The 18,618-nt window shown below is 55.8% G+C and overlaps 1 protein-coding gene across 2 annotated transcripts; it reads right to left on the bottom strand.

Moving 5' to 3' along the window:
* Positions 1 to 3,040: 3,040 nt before the first annotated feature.
* Map4k2 (mitogen-activated protein kinase kinase kinase kinase 2) lies at positions 3,041 to 18,431 on the bottom strand. 2 transcript variants are annotated; one of them, XM_076847477.2, is made up of 32 exons: positions 18,284 to 18,431; positions 18,105 to 18,162; positions 17,786 to 17,876; positions 17,641 to 17,705; positions 17,299 to 17,354; positions 16,968 to 17,015; positions 16,840 to 16,882; positions 16,414 to 16,486; positions 16,196 to 16,327; positions 16,060 to 16,122; positions 15,679 to 15,760; positions 15,483 to 15,590; positions 14,969 to 15,047; positions 14,818 to 14,876; positions 14,287 to 14,330; positions 14,168 to 14,206; positions 14,008 to 14,041; positions 13,798 to 13,903; positions 13,622 to 13,710; positions 13,505 to 13,546; positions 13,341 to 13,425; positions 13,175 to 13,254; positions 13,036 to 13,096; positions 12,842 to 12,959; positions 8,120 to 8,178; positions 7,947 to 8,050; positions 7,688 to 7,865; positions 6,050 to 6,118; positions 5,860 to 5,946; positions 5,547 to 5,617; positions 5,411 to 5,466; positions 3,041 to 5,311 (listed from the first exon to the last, which is right to left on the bottom strand). In XM_076847477.2, exons 1-32 carry the CDS (start codon positions 18,377 to 18,379, stop codon positions 5,224 to 5,226), a joined length of 2,463 nt encoding a protein of 820 aa, XP_076703592.1. In that variant the 5' UTR covers positions 18,380 to 18,431; the 3' UTR covers positions 3,041 to 5,223. The 2 variants fall into 2 exon arrangements, with proteins under 2 accessions (XP_076703592.1, XP_076703594.1); XM_076847479.2 differs by lacking the exons at positions 17,299 to 17,354; positions 18,284 to 18,431.
* Positions 18,432 to 18,618: the final 187 nt, after the last annotated feature.

Raw genomic sequence — 18,618 nt, forward strand, 5'->3', positions numbered from 1 at the left:
CACCAAAAAAAAACAAAAAAAAAACCTATATGTGTGTGTGTGCATGTTTGTACTACCCCTCAGTTACAGAACCCCACTGGGATATAAAATCTGTGGTTGCTCAAGTCCATTATACAAAATGGTATAGACTTTGTGTATAACTTGTGCATATCCTCATGTATGATTTATCTCTAGATGACCTCTCATACCTAACAGAATGTAAATGCTATGCCAGTAGCTGTTACACTCTACTGTATTTTCTTTTTTCCTGAATATTTTCCATCCAGAGTTGGCTGAATCCATGACGGGGAACGAGTGGGTAGCTGACTGTATAGAGAAAGCTACTGAGAGTTGCACAGCACATCCCATGTCATTGGTAAGGGAATCAAGAAGTTGCCAGGCAGGGTGGTGCACATCTGTAAACCCAGGTATTCGGGAGACTGAGGCGGGAGTATGGCAAGTTAAAAGCCAGCTTCAGCAACTTAGTGAGGCCGTGTCTCAAAATAAAAACAAGGGCTGGGCATGTGGCTCAGTGGTAAAGTGCACTGGGTTCAATCCCCAGTTTAACATCATCTATTTTGAAAATGGAGAGAAGGAAAAATTATACTGTAAATACAAGTTCTCTGGAGGAGGGAAAAGCCATTCGATGTCTGAGCAGCTATTGAGTGCAAAACATGTTGGATGCCACAGTAAATGAAGAAAAATCATAGCCTAACAACGGAAAAGAAAAATACACAAATAATAGCTAATAAATAATGAACATCAGGGCTGCAGTTGTGACTGTCCCATGGGGCAGTCATTTTCACGCTTTCTGGTTATTTCAGCTTAATTGCCTCTTTTGAGCCAGGATTTTTTTGAGTATTTTTAAATTACCAAATTAAAATATTTTGATTATTTTTATTATGAATTTCTACTTTTGTTACAGTTATAACATTACCTTGAAATATCTAAAAAGCATGCCCCCTCCGTGGTACCAGGGATTGAACCCAAGGGCACTTAACCACTGAGATATACCTCCATCCCTTTTTTTTTTTTGAAGAGAGAGAGAATTTTTATATTTATTTTTTAGTTTTCGGCGGACACAACATCTTTGTTTGCATGTGGTGCTGAGGATCGAGCCCGGGCCACACACATGCCAGGCGAGCGCGCTACCGCTTGAGCCACATCCCCAGCCCCCATCCTTTTTTTTTTAATTTTGAGACAGGGTCTCACGAAGCTGGTTAGAGCCTAAGTTGCTGAGGCGAAAGGGGCTGGAGATTGAATTTAATCACATAGCCAGTGATTTAATTTATCTTGACTCTGTAATTAAACCTCAGTAGAAACTGAAAAAGGAGGGCTAGGAGTGTGGCTCAGTGGTAGAACGCTTGCCTAGCATGTGTGAGGCACTGGGTTCAATTCTCAGCACCTTGTAAACAAACAAAATAGAGTTATTGTGTCCAGTTACAACTAAAAATAAATAAATAAATAAAAGAAACGAAACTGAAAAAGGAGGCAGGGAAAGCTTCCAGGTTGGGGAATATGGGGATGTGCCAGGAGGGTGGTACACCCCGACTCCCCAGGAAAGAAACTCCTGGACTCAGGGTCCATCCAGCCTTTGCTGCCCTCTACCATGGAGTGAGCTCCATGGTGCTCCAAGTACTTTCCATAATTCTTTCCCCTGAACGCCATGTTTTTTTTTTTTTTTTTTTTTTTAATGTTGGCATACAAATATTTATTCACGTAAAGCCATGTTTATAGCTTCCCATTTTTAAAATGTTGGCATATAAATATTTATTCACGTAAAGCCATGTTTATAGCTTCCCATTAAAGCTAATTTGTTTTGTGTTTTGTTTGGGTACTGGGGATTGAACCCAGAGATGCTCTACCTCTGAGCTACATTCCCAGTCCCCCAGACTATTTTATTTATTTTTTGAGACAGGGCTTCACTAGGTTGGTGAGGCTGGCCTGAAACTCCTGATCCCCCTGCCTCAGCCTCCCGAGCCGCTGGGATTACAGGTGTGCACCCCCGTGCCTAACAGTTTTTGAGACAGTGCTTTGCTAAATTGCTGAGGCTAGCCTTGAACTTGTGATCCTCCTACCTCAGCCTCCATAGTCGCTGGGATTACGGGCATGCACTGCCTTGCATGACTTAAAAAAAAAATTTTCCACATTTGATACAAAAGGACGTGTGGCATCTAATGTGTTAGAAACTGAGTTAGACATTGCACACCCTGTGACTCCAACCCCCACCCTCCCCGAGAGCCAGAACATGACCCATCAATCCCTTTGCAAATTCCTGGGTCCTTCCTTGTGCCATCTCCATTCCCCTCAAACAGGCTGCCATTCAAATTTTGTACTTTACCTTCCTTAGACTTGAGACAGGTTCTTCCTAAGTTGGCCAGACTAGCTTCGAACTTGGACTCTCCCTGCTTCGTCCTCCTGAGTTGCTGGGGGTACAGGGGTGTGCCACCATGCCTAGCCTCCTCCCATGATTTTTAATATATTTGTCATGGGTATGCATGGCCAAACAGTAGATGGTTTCATTTGCTTATTTTTAAGCTTTACAGCATGCTGTCACACTCTGTAATTTGACACATTTCTGTTTTAATCTCTGAGGTTCACCTGTGGTGTTGCAGGTGCACATCACGGTACTCCAGGCCTCCCAGCAACCCCGTCTTCAGTTTAAGACATGGTGTACCTTAGGGAACCTAGAGCTCATCAAGTAAGGCTGCTCGTCCAGTCAGGGGCCCCGCTCAGAAACATCCTCGGCACCACGTCATACTCACTCCTCTTGGGGACCCCATGCACCTACAGCAAACAGCCATACATCAAGGGGTCTCTCCCCCTCGTCCATCACCACCAGATACACTTCTGGTAAGGGCCCGTTCCCTGAACATCTGAGATGACCAGATCTCTTCCTTATCCACACTGAGACTTTTAAAGAGGCTGGTCTCCCCATTCTGCAGGTTTCTGTCCACAGAGGCAATCTGACAATGGCCCTCACCATGACAAACACGGCCACCTCTGGCCCAGCATGCTGTTTCCAGGAGTTTATTCTCCAGAGACACCTGACTGTGCTGAGTGGCATTGACATAAGAATATTTATTGCAGCATTGTTTTAATATCACAGTAGTAGAAACAACATAATTTTCCATCAGTAGGTATCCAGTTACAGTTCATTAACATTGGTTATGGAAACCCATTCCATGGACCACCCTCAGCTATTAAAAAAAAAAAAAAAAAAAAAAAAGGGCAAAATAGATAATGGAAAGATCTTCCAGGATGTATTTTAAAAGGGCAAGGTCAGTATAACACACGGAGTATGTTACCATGTGTATAAGGAAGCAGCGGGGTGTGGGTAAAGCATACTGAAACACTTAACCTATGTATAAATATTTCTAAAAGCGTTTTTAAGTGCCTGGAACCTGGGGGGCTGCCAGTTGGGTGAAAGGAACACTTTTCATTGTTGCATTTTAAAAAAATTATGTGCCTTGACTAAAGGTTGTGTATAACAAACACATAAATAAATATTAGATTTTTAGTATATATTCCCCGGCTTCTTGGCCATTCTTTGGCTCATAGCCTTGCCTTTCATGAGATGGGACTCCCCCACCTCACACCCCCGCTTCAGGTCCAAACTGAGGGCTGGACGGCCTGCCACAAGGCGGCGCTGTCTGCTGCCTGTTGCTCTGAGGGCACCTGCACCCTGGGGCGTGAGCCTCTGCAGGGTGGGAGTTCACCTTCACCCGCCTACCTGGCAAACCTCCAAGATATCTGGACAGGTGGAAGCTGGGGACACACTGTTCCCCTACCCTGCCACTCTTATCCCATCAGGTATCCCCTGATGGACATCAACCTTCAGAGCTGGAAGGTGCCTCTCACCATCCTGTGGGTCTCACCAGGAATGTGGGATGTACCCCTCACCTGGCGTAGAGCCCATTCCCTTGCTACTCACTGGAAACAGCAGTAGAGCTCTGCTGGAGGGTGGACAAGGGGACAAGTGTGACAACAAGGACCACAAGTCTGTTCACAGGAACTGCCCTGTCCTGCCTCCCCCCATAGCTTTACTGAGTTGACACTAACTGTTGTCCCCCAGGTGTACAGGTCTAATGCCAACACTCACCTTTACCTGAGCCCGTGCCTTTGCTCCAGCTCTCCTGAGATCTGCCTGTGCCCTCAGACCCTCCCTTCAGGGCGCCCGTCCTGCCTCCATGGCCTGCTGTGCGCAAAGGTTCTTGTCACAAGTTGCCACTCAGCACCTGGGCAACAGGATCCCTGGCTCGGTCACCCAGAGCCCTCTGAAGGGAACTCTGGTGACTGTAGGAGAACAAGGTAAAGTCGAACTGAGCCACAGGAGGACACATGAGCTCTTGAGTTGTGCCCAGCAAGGACGGCCCCTGCTCTGAGGGCTAGTCCTCATCCAGTGGTGACTCGAGAGCCTGGCACTAGGGCTACCTCGGGAGTGTGTGCTGATGGTCACAGGCCAATCTTCCCAGTCTAACCTGAAGGCCACAGGGTAACGTTTCTGGCCTGACACGGGACACTGTGGTTAGCAGGAGGGGGAGAGCCCAGGTCACACAGCTGTCTCCATGGGCAGCAGCCTCTGGGGCTGGTGGAGCAGCCCTGGGGTGCCCTTCCTGGTGAGAGCTACAGGGATCAGGGCTGCCCTGAATGACAGGCCCTTGTTCAGGCCCCTCCCCTGCATGAGTCTTTGGGATGAAGGTGTCTAGCTGCCAGTCTGAGGGTAGCACTGCCCCTAAGGTGACTGCTAGGGCCACTGGACTCCCAGCACTCTGGTGGCCCTGCCCTTCCATGGAGCGTACAGGGGAAGAACCAGGTGCCCACCCGGATGCAGGGAGAGAGGAGGAGGGAGATGAGGCGGGCTCAGCTCCGCACAGCCAGAGGGACAGTGGGGTAAACCAACCAGCTTTAATACCAACAGCACTCTCAAGTACACGTTCCCCAGGGCAGAGCCGGGTGGGCTCCTGGCAGGAAGAGCGGAAAGGAAATGTGAACAAATGGAATGGATTGGCAGAGGAGCCCCCTCCTGCCCAGGGTCCCCTGCCAGGGATAGAGCTGCCCATGGGGCAGGGGAGGCAACAGCAGCTTCCTCTGGTCCAGTTATTGCTAAGGCCTGGGGGGCTCTGCTGCTCACCCAGTCCTGACACCTCCCAGGATGGGTGTACCCCTGGCTCCAGCAGAGCCGACGCCTGGGCTCCTCTAATCTGGGAAGAGCCCAGTGGCCCAAAAGGGCAGGGAGGCCACTCAGTAGCTGCTCTGGTGGCCGGTGAGGATGTACAGGTTGCTGTGTGCCCCTGGGTTGTCAGTGGGAATGCTCTCCAGGATGATGTCTCTGAGGGAACACAAGCAGTGAGTGGGGCAGGGGAGAGGCCTGTCCATCCTCCCTCTGCCCCAGGGGCCTCTGAAGGAGAGGCTGGGTGTCCCCGCTTACCTGTGGGCCCCCAGGACTCGGAAGATCCTTGTCTCATCTGTGATCTCCTGGGTCACCTGGGAGGACAAAGGGTGTTAAGACCACCCCTCAGATCCTCTCTAAAGGGCCGGGACATCCGAGTCCCAGTCCCACTCACCTCGTTGGTGTCCAGGCTGCGGCCTTGCATGCCATGGCTCCAGAAGGCCAGCACGCTGTCCTGCAGGCACACTGGCGGGGGGCGGGGGGTTGGCTCCATCAGCCCCCACCTGACCCCAGGCGGTTGGCTCCTACAGCCCCACCAGGACACAGGTCTGGACCACAGAGGTCCTCACTGAATTTAGGTGACCAGGGTGGTTTCCAAGAGGGGCCAGGGATGCTGCCTCCTCCCCACACTGCTAGCCCCAGGCCCTGGGCCACTTCATATGCTGGGAGTCAGGGACACTGCTGTGCCCCACCTCTGGCTCACTCACCCACAGTCTCGATGGGAAAGTCGAAAGTCAGCTCAGGAGCCAGGGTGGCCGTGGGCTCGCCCTGCAGGTTGACGATCCTCACACAGCCTGCAGAGGGGGGATGGTGGGTCTCCCTCCAGGAAGGCAGCCCCACACAGCCTCCTCACACCCGCTCTCTGCTGCCCCCAGCCCTAGTCCCAGAGACACTCACGTTCAAAGCTGACCAGGACTGTATCCCTGTCCACCTGGATCACCTGCTGGGCTGGGCCTGGGATCCCCTCTGTGGGCAGAGAGGGGAGACAGAGCCTGGCTGAGCCACCAGCCTGCTCTGACCCCCAGAGAACATGGGGGACATGCACCAGATAGCCCTTGGCCATGAGTGCATTCCAGCCTCATACCACCAGTGGGGACAAGATACCTCATCTACTCAGATAAGGTAAGGGACCTTTGGGCTCCTGGGGCCAGAGGAGGCATCCCAGGGAGAGCTCTAGTTGGGCAAACCGGGTTTAAGACTCAGTTCCCATGTGACCTGCAACAAGTCACTGTGCCTCTCTGAGCTCTGGTTCCTCCTGGTAACCCAGGCCTGAGGACACCTGATCTGCAGGGCGGCTGTGACAATCTGCAGTGAGATCCTGCAAGTGAGGCCTCTGGCCAGGATCTTCCCAGCAGGCCTCAGTCCACATGTGCCTACCCACTGCCCCTGAGCTGTCCCCACGCCCAGCGTCCTGCCTCCCTGCTGAAAATGGAGGCCTCTAGCCCTGCCCCCGACAGATCTGCTGCTTCCCCAGGCCCCTGCCACAACCTGAGCATGTCAACCACTTTTTTCTCAGCTGCATGCCCTTTGGTCTAATGAAAGCAAACAAACAAAACCCTACCCCACCCGCTTTTTCTGGTTTTGGGGATTGAACCCAGAGGTTTGCTTTACCACCGGAGCTCTATTTATTTTTAAATTTAAAAGAAAAAATATTTACTTGTAGATAGACACAATACCTTTGTTTATTTTTTTAATGTGGTGCTGAGGATGGAACCCAGTGCCTCACATGCTAGGCAAGCGCTCTACCACTGAGCTACAACCTCAGCCCCTCATTTATTTATTTATTTTTAATATTTTTTAGTTGTTGATGGACCTTTATTTTATTTATTCATATTTGGTGCTGAGAATCGAACCCAGTGCTTCACACATGCTAGGCAAGCGCACTTCCACTGAGCTACAACAGAAGCTCCCTTATTTATTTATTTATTTAGGTGGACACAATGACTTAATTTTACTTTATGGGGTGCTGGGGATCGAACCCAGCATGGGTTCACATGGCAGGTGAGCACTCTACCTCTGAGCCACAACCCCAGCTCCTCCCTTATTTATTTTTGAGACAGGGTCTTGCTAAGTTGCTGAGGGCCTCCACTGAATTACTGAGGCTTACCTCGAACCTGTGACCCTCCTGCCTCAGCTTCCCAAGTCACTGAGATCACATGCGTGAACCATGCACCCAGCTTCCTTCTCTGCTTTTTTTTGTTTGTTTTTGAGACAGGATCTCATTATGCTGCCGAAGAGGGCCTCAAACTCCTGGGCAAGCAATCCTCCCACCTTAGCCTACCAAGTAGCTGTGCCTACAGACACCCTGATGGCACCCAGTTCAGTCTAACGAAGTCTTTGACAGAAGCCAAGCTGAAGCACGTTATCGGGAGGCTGCGAGGTCTCTGTGGAATCACCTCTGGCTCTGCTGTGCCCCACCTCTGACTCACTCACCTGGCATCCTGCTTGGAGATCTCAGAACCTGGTCCTCCCTTCCTCCCCGCTCTCTCACGTATGTACACCCAATCCCACCCAGCAGCCCTGCCCTCCACTCACCAGGTGGGATGAGGATGTCAGGGGTCAGGCCAGCCTCCAGGGGCAGGATGTGGAAAAGGACACGGCAGCCAGGCCCCACGGGCCCCTCGGCTCCCACACACACCTGCGGCAACTCCTTCCCTTCCAGCACCAAGGGCTCCAGCATTGCAGCGGGGCTGGGCAGGGGGCTGGAGAAGTTCTGGGGGCGGCAGGGATGCCTGGGTCTCTGTGTCTCCCCTAGGTCCCCTGCCACCCACCTGAGCCTCCCCAGGACCCGCACCTTCAGCAGCAGGAACTTCTGCAGGGGCTCATACCACTGCAGCAGGAGCAGGCTGGAGGGTAAGGCGGCCAGCAGGAAGGTGGCGCCCGTGTAGGGGTTCCGCACTGCGGGGAAATGGGGGTCAGCGGAGGCTAGGCCTCACCCACTTCCAGGCCGCGCGAGCGAGCTCTTACCCACACGACACTGCAGGCAACCTTTGGTGTCAGGAATCTTGGTAGATAGGGCAAAGCGCCTGTAGGAGTGACAACCAGGACATTTGTGTGGGGAGTTATCCGTGGGCAAGGTCCCCACGGATCCTCAAGAGGTGGCAAGTATTACATTCCTGCCTTTTTTTCTTTCCCAGTTCTGGGAATTGAACCCAGGGTGCTCTACGACTGAGCTACATCCCCAGGCCTTCATATTTTTTATTTTGAGACAGGGTCTCCCTAAGTTACAAAGCTGGCCTTGAACTTGCAATCCTCCTGCCTCAGCCTCCTGGGTTGCTAGAATTTACAGGCATGCATTACCTTGCTCTGGCTCATCTTCCCAGTTTACAGGTAGAAGACTGAGGCTCAGAGAGGCAAAGCAACTTGCTTTTCACAGCTGGAAGGGACAGAGGATCTATAGCCCTGTTGTGTCTGTCTAGTATGCAGTGTCCCCATAGACTCTGGACAGGGGGGGTTGGATCACAAAACTATACCTAGTACTGTGTGGCTTTGGACAAGTTACTCCACCTGTCTGTGCCTCAATTTCCTCATCTGTATGATGGGCATATCACCGGAGCCCACCTCAAAGAGTCATAGCAAGGCTTAAATGAGTTAATGCAGAGGGGCACTTGCACCCAGGACCATTGCTTCTCTGCTGTTTTGAGTCACTGTACCTCCTTTTTTAGGCAAAGGCAAGGCATAAAGAAATGAAGAGATTATGGAGGGTCAGGAATCGAGGTGGGATCTGATTCTCCCACAGTGCAGAGCACACGTGGCCCATTTCACAGATGGGCCCAGGGAAGGGCAAGGACTTCTAATAGCAAATGGCATGCCTTTTACAGCCCTGCAGGACCAGTGGGTGGTCTGTCTTGTTGCCTGGGAGAAGAGGTGGGGGTGGTCATCAAAGGGGTCCTTGCCTTGATCATGGGGAGCTCCCCAACCCCCAGGGTACCCTCTGAGCCTGTTTCCTCCTCTGGGGTACAGGGCTACCTGTGGCCCTGCCACCTCCATCCAGTGGCCAGGCCCTGTCTGCACCTCTGCCAGGATGCAGGCCCCTGGGAGGAAGCTGGCGTCTGCCCCTCCCTGCCCTCTGCCCTCCTTCTTCCTCCCACTCTTCCCCAGCTGACCTTCGGGCGAGACAGTGGCATTTATTTTGTATTTGATTTTTCCTCCAAACAACTATGGTTCTCCCTCCTCCATGTTCTGAGTGGACCCTGTGACTCTGTGGTTTCCCACAGATGCGGGGCTCGTAGGAGCTCCAGTGGTCTGCTTCCTGCAGTCCAGGGCCAAAGCAGAGGCTCCCTTGCTGACCCAGCTCAGGAAGGGAGGCCCTGAGACCACTGAGCACCAGGTGCAGTCCCAGGGACTCGAGGGAACACCACAGGAAGGACCTGGCCCTCCCAGTCTCCAGCTGGTGCTGCCACTGGCCTGGTTGGCCCCATCCTTCTTGCTTGGCGCACCAGCTTCTAGAACCATCCACTGAGCCCACAGCCTGGCCTGCTCTCCTTAGAGTACCAGCACCCTCCAGCCATGAACCGATGAGATCTCACTTGCAAGGCAAATAAGCGCCTTTTTTTTTTTTTTTTTAAGTTTGTGGTACTGGAGGTTGAACCCAGAGACTCACACACACTAGGCAAGCGCTCTGCCACCGAGCAAAACCCCCAGCCCCTTTTTTTAAGGCAGAGTATTGCGAAGGTGCCCAGGCTGGCCTCAAACTTGTGATCCTCCTGCCTCAGCCTCCCAAGCAGCTGAGATTACAGCATGTGAATAAGCATGTTAACGTGACAAAATTGAATTCAGCTCCCTCTGAAACCTGCTACACCCACGGCTGATGACAGCTCCATCCTTCCCACTGCCCAGCCAAGGCCTTGGGGCCAACCTTGACCCCCTTTCTCTTCCATCCACCGTCTGTCATCAGGAAATCCTGTTGGCTCAATTTGCAAAGCAGCCAGAATGGGACTGGTTTTCACTTCCTCCACTGCCACCCAGGTCCACCCGACCATCACCTCCTACCTGCCCCTGACAGCCTCCAGATAGGTCCCCACTTCTACCCTCACCTACTTCAGCCTCTCCTCCACCCCGAGCTGAAAAATCCCTGGAGATCTCAAGGTGTGACTCCTCGGCAGTGGCCCCCGGGCTTCTCTGAGTCAAAGCCAAAAGCCTCCCTGTGGCCACAGGACCCTCCCTGATCGCCTACTGTTCACGCCATCCTCCTGGCCACACAGACTGCCCTGCTGTTCCTCGGGCAGGCCAGGCCCACTTCTGCTGTCCCCATAAGCCACAGGGCCGGCTCCCTCAGCTCCTCCAGGTCTTTGCACTTTACCAGAGGAGCCTCTAGGAGCACCTGGTTAAAGCCCCAGGCTGAGCGAGCTGGGTGCGGTGGCACACGCCTGTAATCCTAGCAACTCAGGAGGCTGAAGCAGGAGGTGCTCACAAGTTCGAGGCCAGTCTCAGTAACTTAGTGAGACCCTGTCTCAAAATAAAGTGAAAAAGGACTGGGGACAAAGCTCAGTGCTAAAGCGCCCCTGGGTTCAATCCCTTGTACCAAAAAAATTAAAATAAAAAATAAATTTTAAAATCAAATAAGTAAAAAGGGCAGGCTAGGGATGTGGCTCAGTGAAAAGTACCTGCCCAGCATGTGCTCGGCCCTGGGTCCAATTCCCACGACTCAAAGACAAAATGATAAACCAAAGCCAGGATCGGCACAGGCCTGGCCCTCCTCCGCCCGCTCTTTTCCCAAACAGCCTCTGTTTTCTGGTTGCCTATCATCTGCCTCCCACCACAAGCAAGTGATGTGGGGACAAGGGGCAGTGTCCCTTTAACGCAGAGGCCCCAGAACAGTACATGGCACGCACACAGTGTCAACACTAGCGGCCTAGGCGATCTGCTCCTCCACCAGCCCCCAGGCTCTGCCACTCCACCTCCTAAATGGCTCCAGCCATCAGGCCCTCCCCAGGGCCTAGCCCAACCCATGCCCTGGGCCACCACACCAGCCTCCTTCCAGCTGTCACCTCCCCTCCTCTGATTCACCCTCCCACTGTCCACCACAGCTCTCCAGCAGATGTGCCTGGTCTTTATCCGCCCAATATCTCTTCTTTTTGGCAAGAGGACCCGATGTTCCTCTGTGTGGGGCTAATGAGCCCCCTCTACACCCCCAGTCTTCTGGAGTGGATGGGTGATGGTGACCCAGGCCTAGCCATTGGCGCTCCTCACCCGCTGGCCCCAAACGCTGGATCAGGGGTGAGCAGACACTTAAGCTGGAAAAAAAAATGCCAATCAGCCCTGGTGCTTTTGTGAGGATGCCTTAGAAATGGCGGTCCTGGTTCTAGAAGAACGCTGGCCTAGGCCTGTGGGCGGCCATCACCTGACAAGAAAGTCAGCTTGAGAATAAAGGCAATGAGAGGAAACAAAGCCGAGAAACTGAATCCTGCTGGTGTCATTTAAGACTGGATCCAGCTGAGCCTGAAGCCAACATGACTCCTGCACTTTCAGTTACACAAGCTGTTCAACTCCTTTCTGTGCTTAAGCCAGTGAATCACCTACAGCAGGAAGAATCCTGATGGGCCCACAGACGGGTCCTCTTAAAATGCTGACAGTAGCTGGACGTGGTGGCTGAGGTGGGAAGACTGCCAGTTTGAGCCTGGGCAATGTGACAAGATCCTATCTGTCTCTTTCTGTGGTTCTGGGGATCGAACTGGGGTGATCTACCACTGAGCCCTACCCCCAGCCCCATTTTCCACTTTTGTTGGTGCTCTACTGTGCCCAGCTCCCCCCAGCCGTTTTTAAATTTTATTTTGAGACAGGGTCTTGATAAGTGGATGAGGCCAGCCTGGAACTTGCCATTCTCCTGCCTCAGCCTCTCAAACCGCTGAGTTTCAGGTTTGTGCCCCAATGCCGAGTGGAGACACTAACTCAAAAAGATAAATAATAGCTGGGCCTGGTGGCGCATGCCTGCAATCCAGCAGCTCAGGAGGCTGAGGCACGAGGATTGAGAGTTCACATCAACCTTGGCAACTTAGCAAGGCGCTAAGCAACTTAGTGAGACCCTAAAATGCCAAAAAAGGGCTGAGGATGGGCTCAGTGGCTGAGTGCCCTTAGGCTCAATAAAATAATATAAAATGAAATAATAACATGCTGCCAACGCTGCCACCAGTCAGACAAATCCCAAAACATGGGACAGAAGGCAGAGGATGGGCTCGGCCCCCAGGGGGCTTCCTCAGCTCCTGGACTCAAACTCAGAGCACCCAGGTCTGCAGGCTGCATCCGCTCTCCCCTCTGCCCGGAATCCCTACCCGGGTCACCTGGAACCTTCCAGCACTCTGAAACCCTACGAGCTCGCCTGGTCTCACTGAAGCCTCCTGGCCCCTAGTGATCTCCCTTCAGATCCGCCTAGTCCTGGTTGCTGTCTGCCGCCCACCCACCCGTATGCATCTCCCTTCTTTCTGGAAAGCAAGAACTCGCTTGACGACTTATGTCCCCAAGCCCAGCAGAAGTGCTCCATGAAGGCTAATTGGTGGGACAAAGCCCCACATCCTGAGCCACAGCACCACCATCCACAAATGCCCTTTCACATCCACTGTCCCTTTCCTGCCTCCCAAGAAGCCTGGGGCAAGGGGAGGGGAGGCCACCGACTCTACTAATCAGGAGAAAAATGGGGCTCAGGGAGGTGACATGTTTAAGTGACATATCTAAGACCACAACAGCCCTCACCTGGGAATGATGCGCTGGGTGAGGCGGTTGGCGGGGATGGAGAGGGGGGCCTGCTGCTGGAGTCTCCGCTGTTCAAACAGGCCCGGGAGGTCATGCGCCCAGATGTGCGTGGATTTCCCTGCAGGAGGGAGGAGGCGGCCTCAGACAGGATGAATGTGGCATCCCTCCTCCCGCCTCCACTCCCCACCTCCTACCTGAGAGTGACAGCAGCACATTGTTCACACAGTAGAGCCAGGAGCAGCGGTGCGAGATGAGCTGGAGCCACAGAGGCAGGGGACAGGTGGTCAGCCCCAGGGCCCAGGGCCTCCACCCCCCTCAGCTGGCCGACCTCACCTTCTCCAGCGTGTCCTCGTGCAGTTCGTGCAGGTTGAGGGTGTAGATGCCTTCCTCCGCCCCCACCACCAGGAACTGGTCTGCAGGTCGGGGAAGGTCAGAGGCTGGCCACGCACCCTGGCTCAAGCCGCGGATCCAGGTAAAGCCTCTCCCAGTCCTGGCCTACCTCGAGTAACGGGGTGAATCCAGGTGACAGCAGCATGGATCCGCAAGGGGCAGCCATTGAAGACCTTGGAGAAGCAGGCACCCATCTGCAGAGGCGGGGAGGGGCAGTGAGGGCGCCGTGGGCAATGGGGAGCAGGGCTGCAGGGGCTGTGGGCAAACACTTACGTGCACCTTGGGGGTTGGGGGGAGACCATGGCAGGATGACCTCTGGGAGGGAGGGGGAGAGTCAGGGCTGAGGCAAGCCCCGGGGCCTACCTCCCCACCCCCATGTAGGCCCCTCACCTCAGGATCTTCCTGCTGCTTCATGGTGGCCCAGGCAGTGGGCAGGAGTGGCGGGCTGCCAGGGCCAGGAGGAACTAGGGCCAGGGTTCCTGCAGGCACAGGCCACAGTGATTTCTAGCCTTTACCCTCGCCCTGGGCCTGCCTCTGCCTCCTGGCCTCCAGAGCCCAGGACTCACCTGGGGGGCTGGGCAGAGGGGCCTCAACTGTGGGCTCAGTGGGGGGCAGCCCCAAGAACGGAGCCCGCTTGATGGTTCCCATGGCATTATCTGGGGAGTCCAGCTCCTGGCAAGAGGCCCCAGCCAGCTGTTAGTAGATGACCCTGCCCCAGCCCAATCGCCCCTCTGCACACTCTCCCACTCCCCAGCCCTTCTCCCACCACTCCGCACCTGGAGCTCCGAGGCTGGCCGAATGGTCAGGCTTCTGCAGAGACAAAGCAAAGAGCAGCGAGTGTGAGGCGGCCTGGCTGTCCCTGTCCTGCCCACCCAAGGTTAGCAACCAGGACTAGGCGGATCTGGAGGGAGACCACTAGGGCCACCAGCCCCTCACCTTTCCTCCAGGGCCTCCTGGACTGACTGCAGCAGGCTCCTGGTGGAGGGAGAGGGGTCAGAGGTCAGCCTCACCGCTGTCCCCACCCCCCACCCCGTGACTTCCCCTCCGTCACTCACCCACTCAGCTCCTCCTTTCCCAGCAGCGTCCACTCTTCCTCCCACTGGGGGAAACCGTGTCAGAGAGATGGGGCAGGTGGAGGGAGAGAGGCAGAGAGTGATCAAGACACTGCCGGACAGACGACAGACAGACAGATGGAAAGTGCAAACACAGCAGGCAAAAGACAGAGGGCCTGAGATGGTGAGTGTGACAAACAGGAAGCAGAAAGGGACAGACATGCAGAGGATGGCTTAGGGAGGGCCACTGGATGCAAGACAGCTTCTGATGGTGACGGAGACAGACAGCAGAGACCTCAGTGACACATCAGTGACAGATGCTGGGAAGTGTGGCTTGACAGGGGCAGGTAGCACGGGGGCTCGGCTCTGTGACAGGCCCCTTTTCAGACAGGTATGGTCATCTTGCCACCCTCCAGCCCATTGAGCAAAGAACTTGGCCCCAGAAGAAGCCCCTGGCCCCCGGGGCCCTGCTGAGGTGCTCAGCCTCATCGGCCCAACGCCCCCGGCTGTCCCCCTCCCGCAGCCACCCCTCACCGGCTCATTCAGGGGGTCCGTCTCCTTCCTGCGTGGGGCGCCAAATTTCACCTGGTGAACTGGGGGGCCCAGAGTACAGGGTGAGGGGCACAGCTTAGGACTGAGCCCCCCACACCTAATCTGAGCCGCGTCTTCCTGCCAGAGGACTCACACTGGATCTCGGAGGGGGTCCTCTCAGCAGGGCCATGCTGCCCCCGGGAGTGGATGGTGTCTGGGAACATGTCATAGGTCTAAAAAAGAACAAGCACGGTGGACACCTGGGGGCCTCACCTGCTGCCAGGAAGTCTTCCAGGTTCTTTATACCATGGGTGTGCTTTATTTTCCTACAACCCACCGAGGTTCCTGTGAGGTACAATGGCATCCCCATTTCCCAGATGGGAAAACTGGCACAAAGAGGTCAAGTAACTTGCCAAGGATCACACATAAAGCAAGAAGGCTTAGTCACGGCCGTGGTCAGTTTGGGCCCAAGGCAGGAACTTATCAAGTGGTTATTAAAGGGAAGCCAGACCCAGCCGGGAATGATTCCTGATGGGCAGGCTCAGCTGAAGGGAGGCTCTTTGTGCTGGAAATAGGCAACTTAAAGGGACCTTGACGATATCACCTTTGGGTACCTCCTCCTTACCTGGGCAGGCCAAAGCCCATTTCCCAGCATTCTCTCAACTTACCTCCAGCTCACAGTCCTCAGGGGAGGGGGTTCCTAGGTGGGGGTCACTGGCCTTGTCCAAGAGCTGTGTGAGGAGGGCCCGTGGGAGGTGCTGGGTTGTGAATGGGTGCTGGAGGATGGAGGGGTGATCAGACTGGGCCCTGTCATGCAGGCCCTGCTTTGAAGCATCAAGCCCCAGACCCGTCCCCTTCTCCTACCTGCAGAAGCTTCTCAGCCGTTGGCCTCTTCTTGGGGTTCTTGGTTAAGGCCAGCTTGAGGAAATGGTGGAAATTCTGGGTCCTGGTAGGCACAAGAGCCACCGCCCCAGCCCAGGTTAGGCCTCGGGTGGGGCATCCTGCCAGCTGTCCTGCCAGCCCAGGACTGACGGCCCACCCAGGAGGGAGCTGCCTGTCAACATGGCTATTGTGACATGGCAGCAACTCCAGCCCGGTCATCTGCCCTTCTTTCCTGTCTACACTGGTCCCCCTTGCCCAGACCATCACTCAGATGGTCTGTGGGGGCCTGAAAAGCAGGGCTCTTGACTCCATGCCTGCCCTGGGAGTCAGAGGTCCCAGCAGCGGGGAGAGAAGGGTCCTCACCAGCGTGTCTTGTCTCTCAGCTTGGGTGGCTGAAAGCTGCTCTTTGACATGAGCATTAAGGCCCTGTGGAAGATGGGAGGTCAGGGTCAAGGGTCAGCAGAGCAAGGGTCAGGCGAGGGGCAGGTATGAGGCTGACCTCATGGGGTGCAGATGGAAGAGGGGCGGCTGCAGCTCGCCCAGCTCAATGGCAGTGATGCCCAGGGCCCAGACATCACACAGCTCATTGTAGCCACCCTTGCGCTCCACCGCTGCCACCTCTGGAGCCATCCTAGAAGAGAGCACAGATGGCATGGCCAGGTGCCCCACCCTCTGCCCAGGGTACAGCCCAGCCTTCTGCCCAGGGTACAGCCTCACCAGTACGGAGTCCCAATGAAAGACTTCCTCTTGGCCACAGATGCCGTCAGCTCGCCCGACACCCCGAAGTCAGCTGCAAGGAAGAACAGCTGCTCTCCCAGCCTCTGTCCCATTTGCCAGCCACCCCAGGGCTCAGGCTCAGATGGCCAGGTGGCCCAGGTCCAGCCACAGCTGCCACAGGTCTGAGGCCAGGCAGGTCCCTTGGAGGGGCTGGGTACCCTCTATCCCTGACTGAGTTCCTGGTCCCGCCTCAGCCTCCACCAAGACCAACCTCATCCAACTTCCAGCAAGTAGGAAGTCCTGCTGCGTTTCTAAGCGGGGAAACCGAGGCCCAAGCAGTAAAGTGGCCTGCCCCTGGTAACCCGGCACCTGTGGTTTCCAGGGCTCCCACTGAGCCCTCTCCCTGACTGCATTCCCGGTACTGACCCAGCTTGACATCTCCCTGGAGAGTGAGGAGAAGGTTGGCTCCCTGTGGGGATGGAGGAGAGAGAATCCCGTCTGGTGTCCCCAAGGCCGCCTCCTCCCCCCTCACCATGCCTTCGGTCCACTCCTACCTTGATGTCTCTGTGGATCTTCCCCTGAGAATGCAAGTGGTGGAGTCCCTGGGGACAAAGAGGCATCCCTGAGGGCAGCCCCCTAGTACTCTCCCCTCCCCTCCGCCCCTTTTCAGGACTGGGCCCCCCACCCAAGCCGCTTCCTCCTCCCCACTCCCCAAACAGGAAGTGACTGAGCCAAGAGGGAAATGGGCTGCTTCCGGCAACAGGCCTGAGGCCCCTTCCCCCCAGGACCCACAGACCCTGGGGCCAGCCCTGCCTGAGGCACTCTACCCTCCCACCACGGGTCAGCTGGCTCCACGGAATGTGGGTAGCTCATGGGCATAGCTACCTTCAGTGCCTCTCGGCAGACATATGCAATCTGCCGTTCTTCTAGGGGCCCAGTGGCTGAAATGGAAAGGGCAAGGGGCTGACACAGGAGTCTCCAGGGTATGCAACCCTCCCAACTACCCAGTGCTTTCACCAAGCACCACTAGGTCAAGAGGTAGTAGCCACATCCCCTCCCAGCACAGTCTGGGATTCTGAGCCCAGAGAAGGAGAGCATTTCTCTCAAGGTCACACAGCCAGTCAGGAGTGAAGAGGAGCCCAAGTCCATCTTGGACTCCCTCTCTTTCCCCCATATTGGGGTGGGGGGAAGGTCATGGCCCTTTGAAGCCTAGAGCCTGGCCCTCACCGTGGTAAATCTCCTGCAGAGACCCCCCTCCGCAGAACTCCATGCAGATCCACAAGCGGTCATTCCTGGGGGGACACAGAGCTGGGGGTGGGCACACAGCAGGCCATATGGGGGCTGCCTGGGGCAGAGGATAAAGCAACCTCACCTGAGGTAGCTGCCAATGTAGGCCACCACATTGGGGTGGCGGCACTCACGAAGGATGGTGATTTCCTGCTGGAGGGAACTGATGTCGTCCCCTGAGGAGCACAAGGCATCATGGGGTGGTGGGTAAGGGTCGCCCTGACTTAGTGTCCCATCTGCAAAATGGGCAGAGTGCCTGTTCCTCGGCCAGACAGGTGCCAGGCCACAGCTCCTCCTGGAGCCTGCCTCTCAGGGGATCTAGAAATGTCAACTCTTCGCCCCCGACAGCGCGCCCGCCCGCGCCCGGCCTCTCTCCAGCGCAGAGGCCCCGCCTGGGCCCTCACCTGGGTCTAGCTTGACGATCTTCACGGCGGCCAGTTCCGACGTGACGGTGTCGCGGGCCTGCGGGCCGAGGGGAAGAAGCGGGATGGGAGGGGGCGGGGCTGGGGGCTGGCGTCTGCGGCGGGCGCGGGAGCGGGCACCCCCCTCTCCGCGCTCCCGCCCGTTTTGCCGCCCGGCGCACCTTGTACACGTCGCCATAGGTCCCGGCCCCCACGCGTTGCAGCAGCTCGAAGCGGTCCCGCGGATCCTGCAGCGACACATCCCGCAGCAGCGCCATGGCCCGGCGCCCAGCGGGCGCGAGCTGCGGAGCCGGCGCGGGGCGGCGCGGGGCGGGGCGGGGCGGGCGCCGGTAGCTCCGAGGCCGCGGGGGCGGGGCCGGGGCCCAGGGGCGGGGCCATGCCAGGGATGCCCCGCCGCCCGGCCGGGAGGAGGCGCCCGCGGGACAGGCCCTGGCATCGCGGGGAAGTCCCGAGACCCGGGCGGAGCTTGGGTCCTTTCCAGGCACCGGTTTCTTGC

This window comes from Callospermophilus lateralis, chromosome 2 (genome assembly GCF_048772815.1).
Source record: "Callospermophilus lateralis isolate mCalLat2 chromosome 2, mCalLat2.hap1, whole genome shotgun sequence".
NCBI lineage: Eukaryota > Metazoa > Chordata > Mammalia > Rodentia > Sciuridae > Callospermophilus > Callospermophilus lateralis.

Coding starts and splice junctions, on each gene's coding strand:
- Map4k2 (XM_076847477.2), bottom strand. CDS start 18,379: ATGGCGCTGCTGCGGGATGTGTCGCTGCAGGATCCGCGGGACCGCTTC. Junction 16,487..16,839: donor CCAGGGAGATGTCAAGCTGG/GTCAGTACCGGG, acceptor TCTTCCTTGCAG/CTGACTTCGGGGTGTCGGGC. Junction 13,711..13,797: donor CCCTCTGCCCAGCCCCCCAG/GTGAGTCCTGGG, acceptor CTGTGCCTGCAG/GAACCCTGGCCCTAGTTCCT.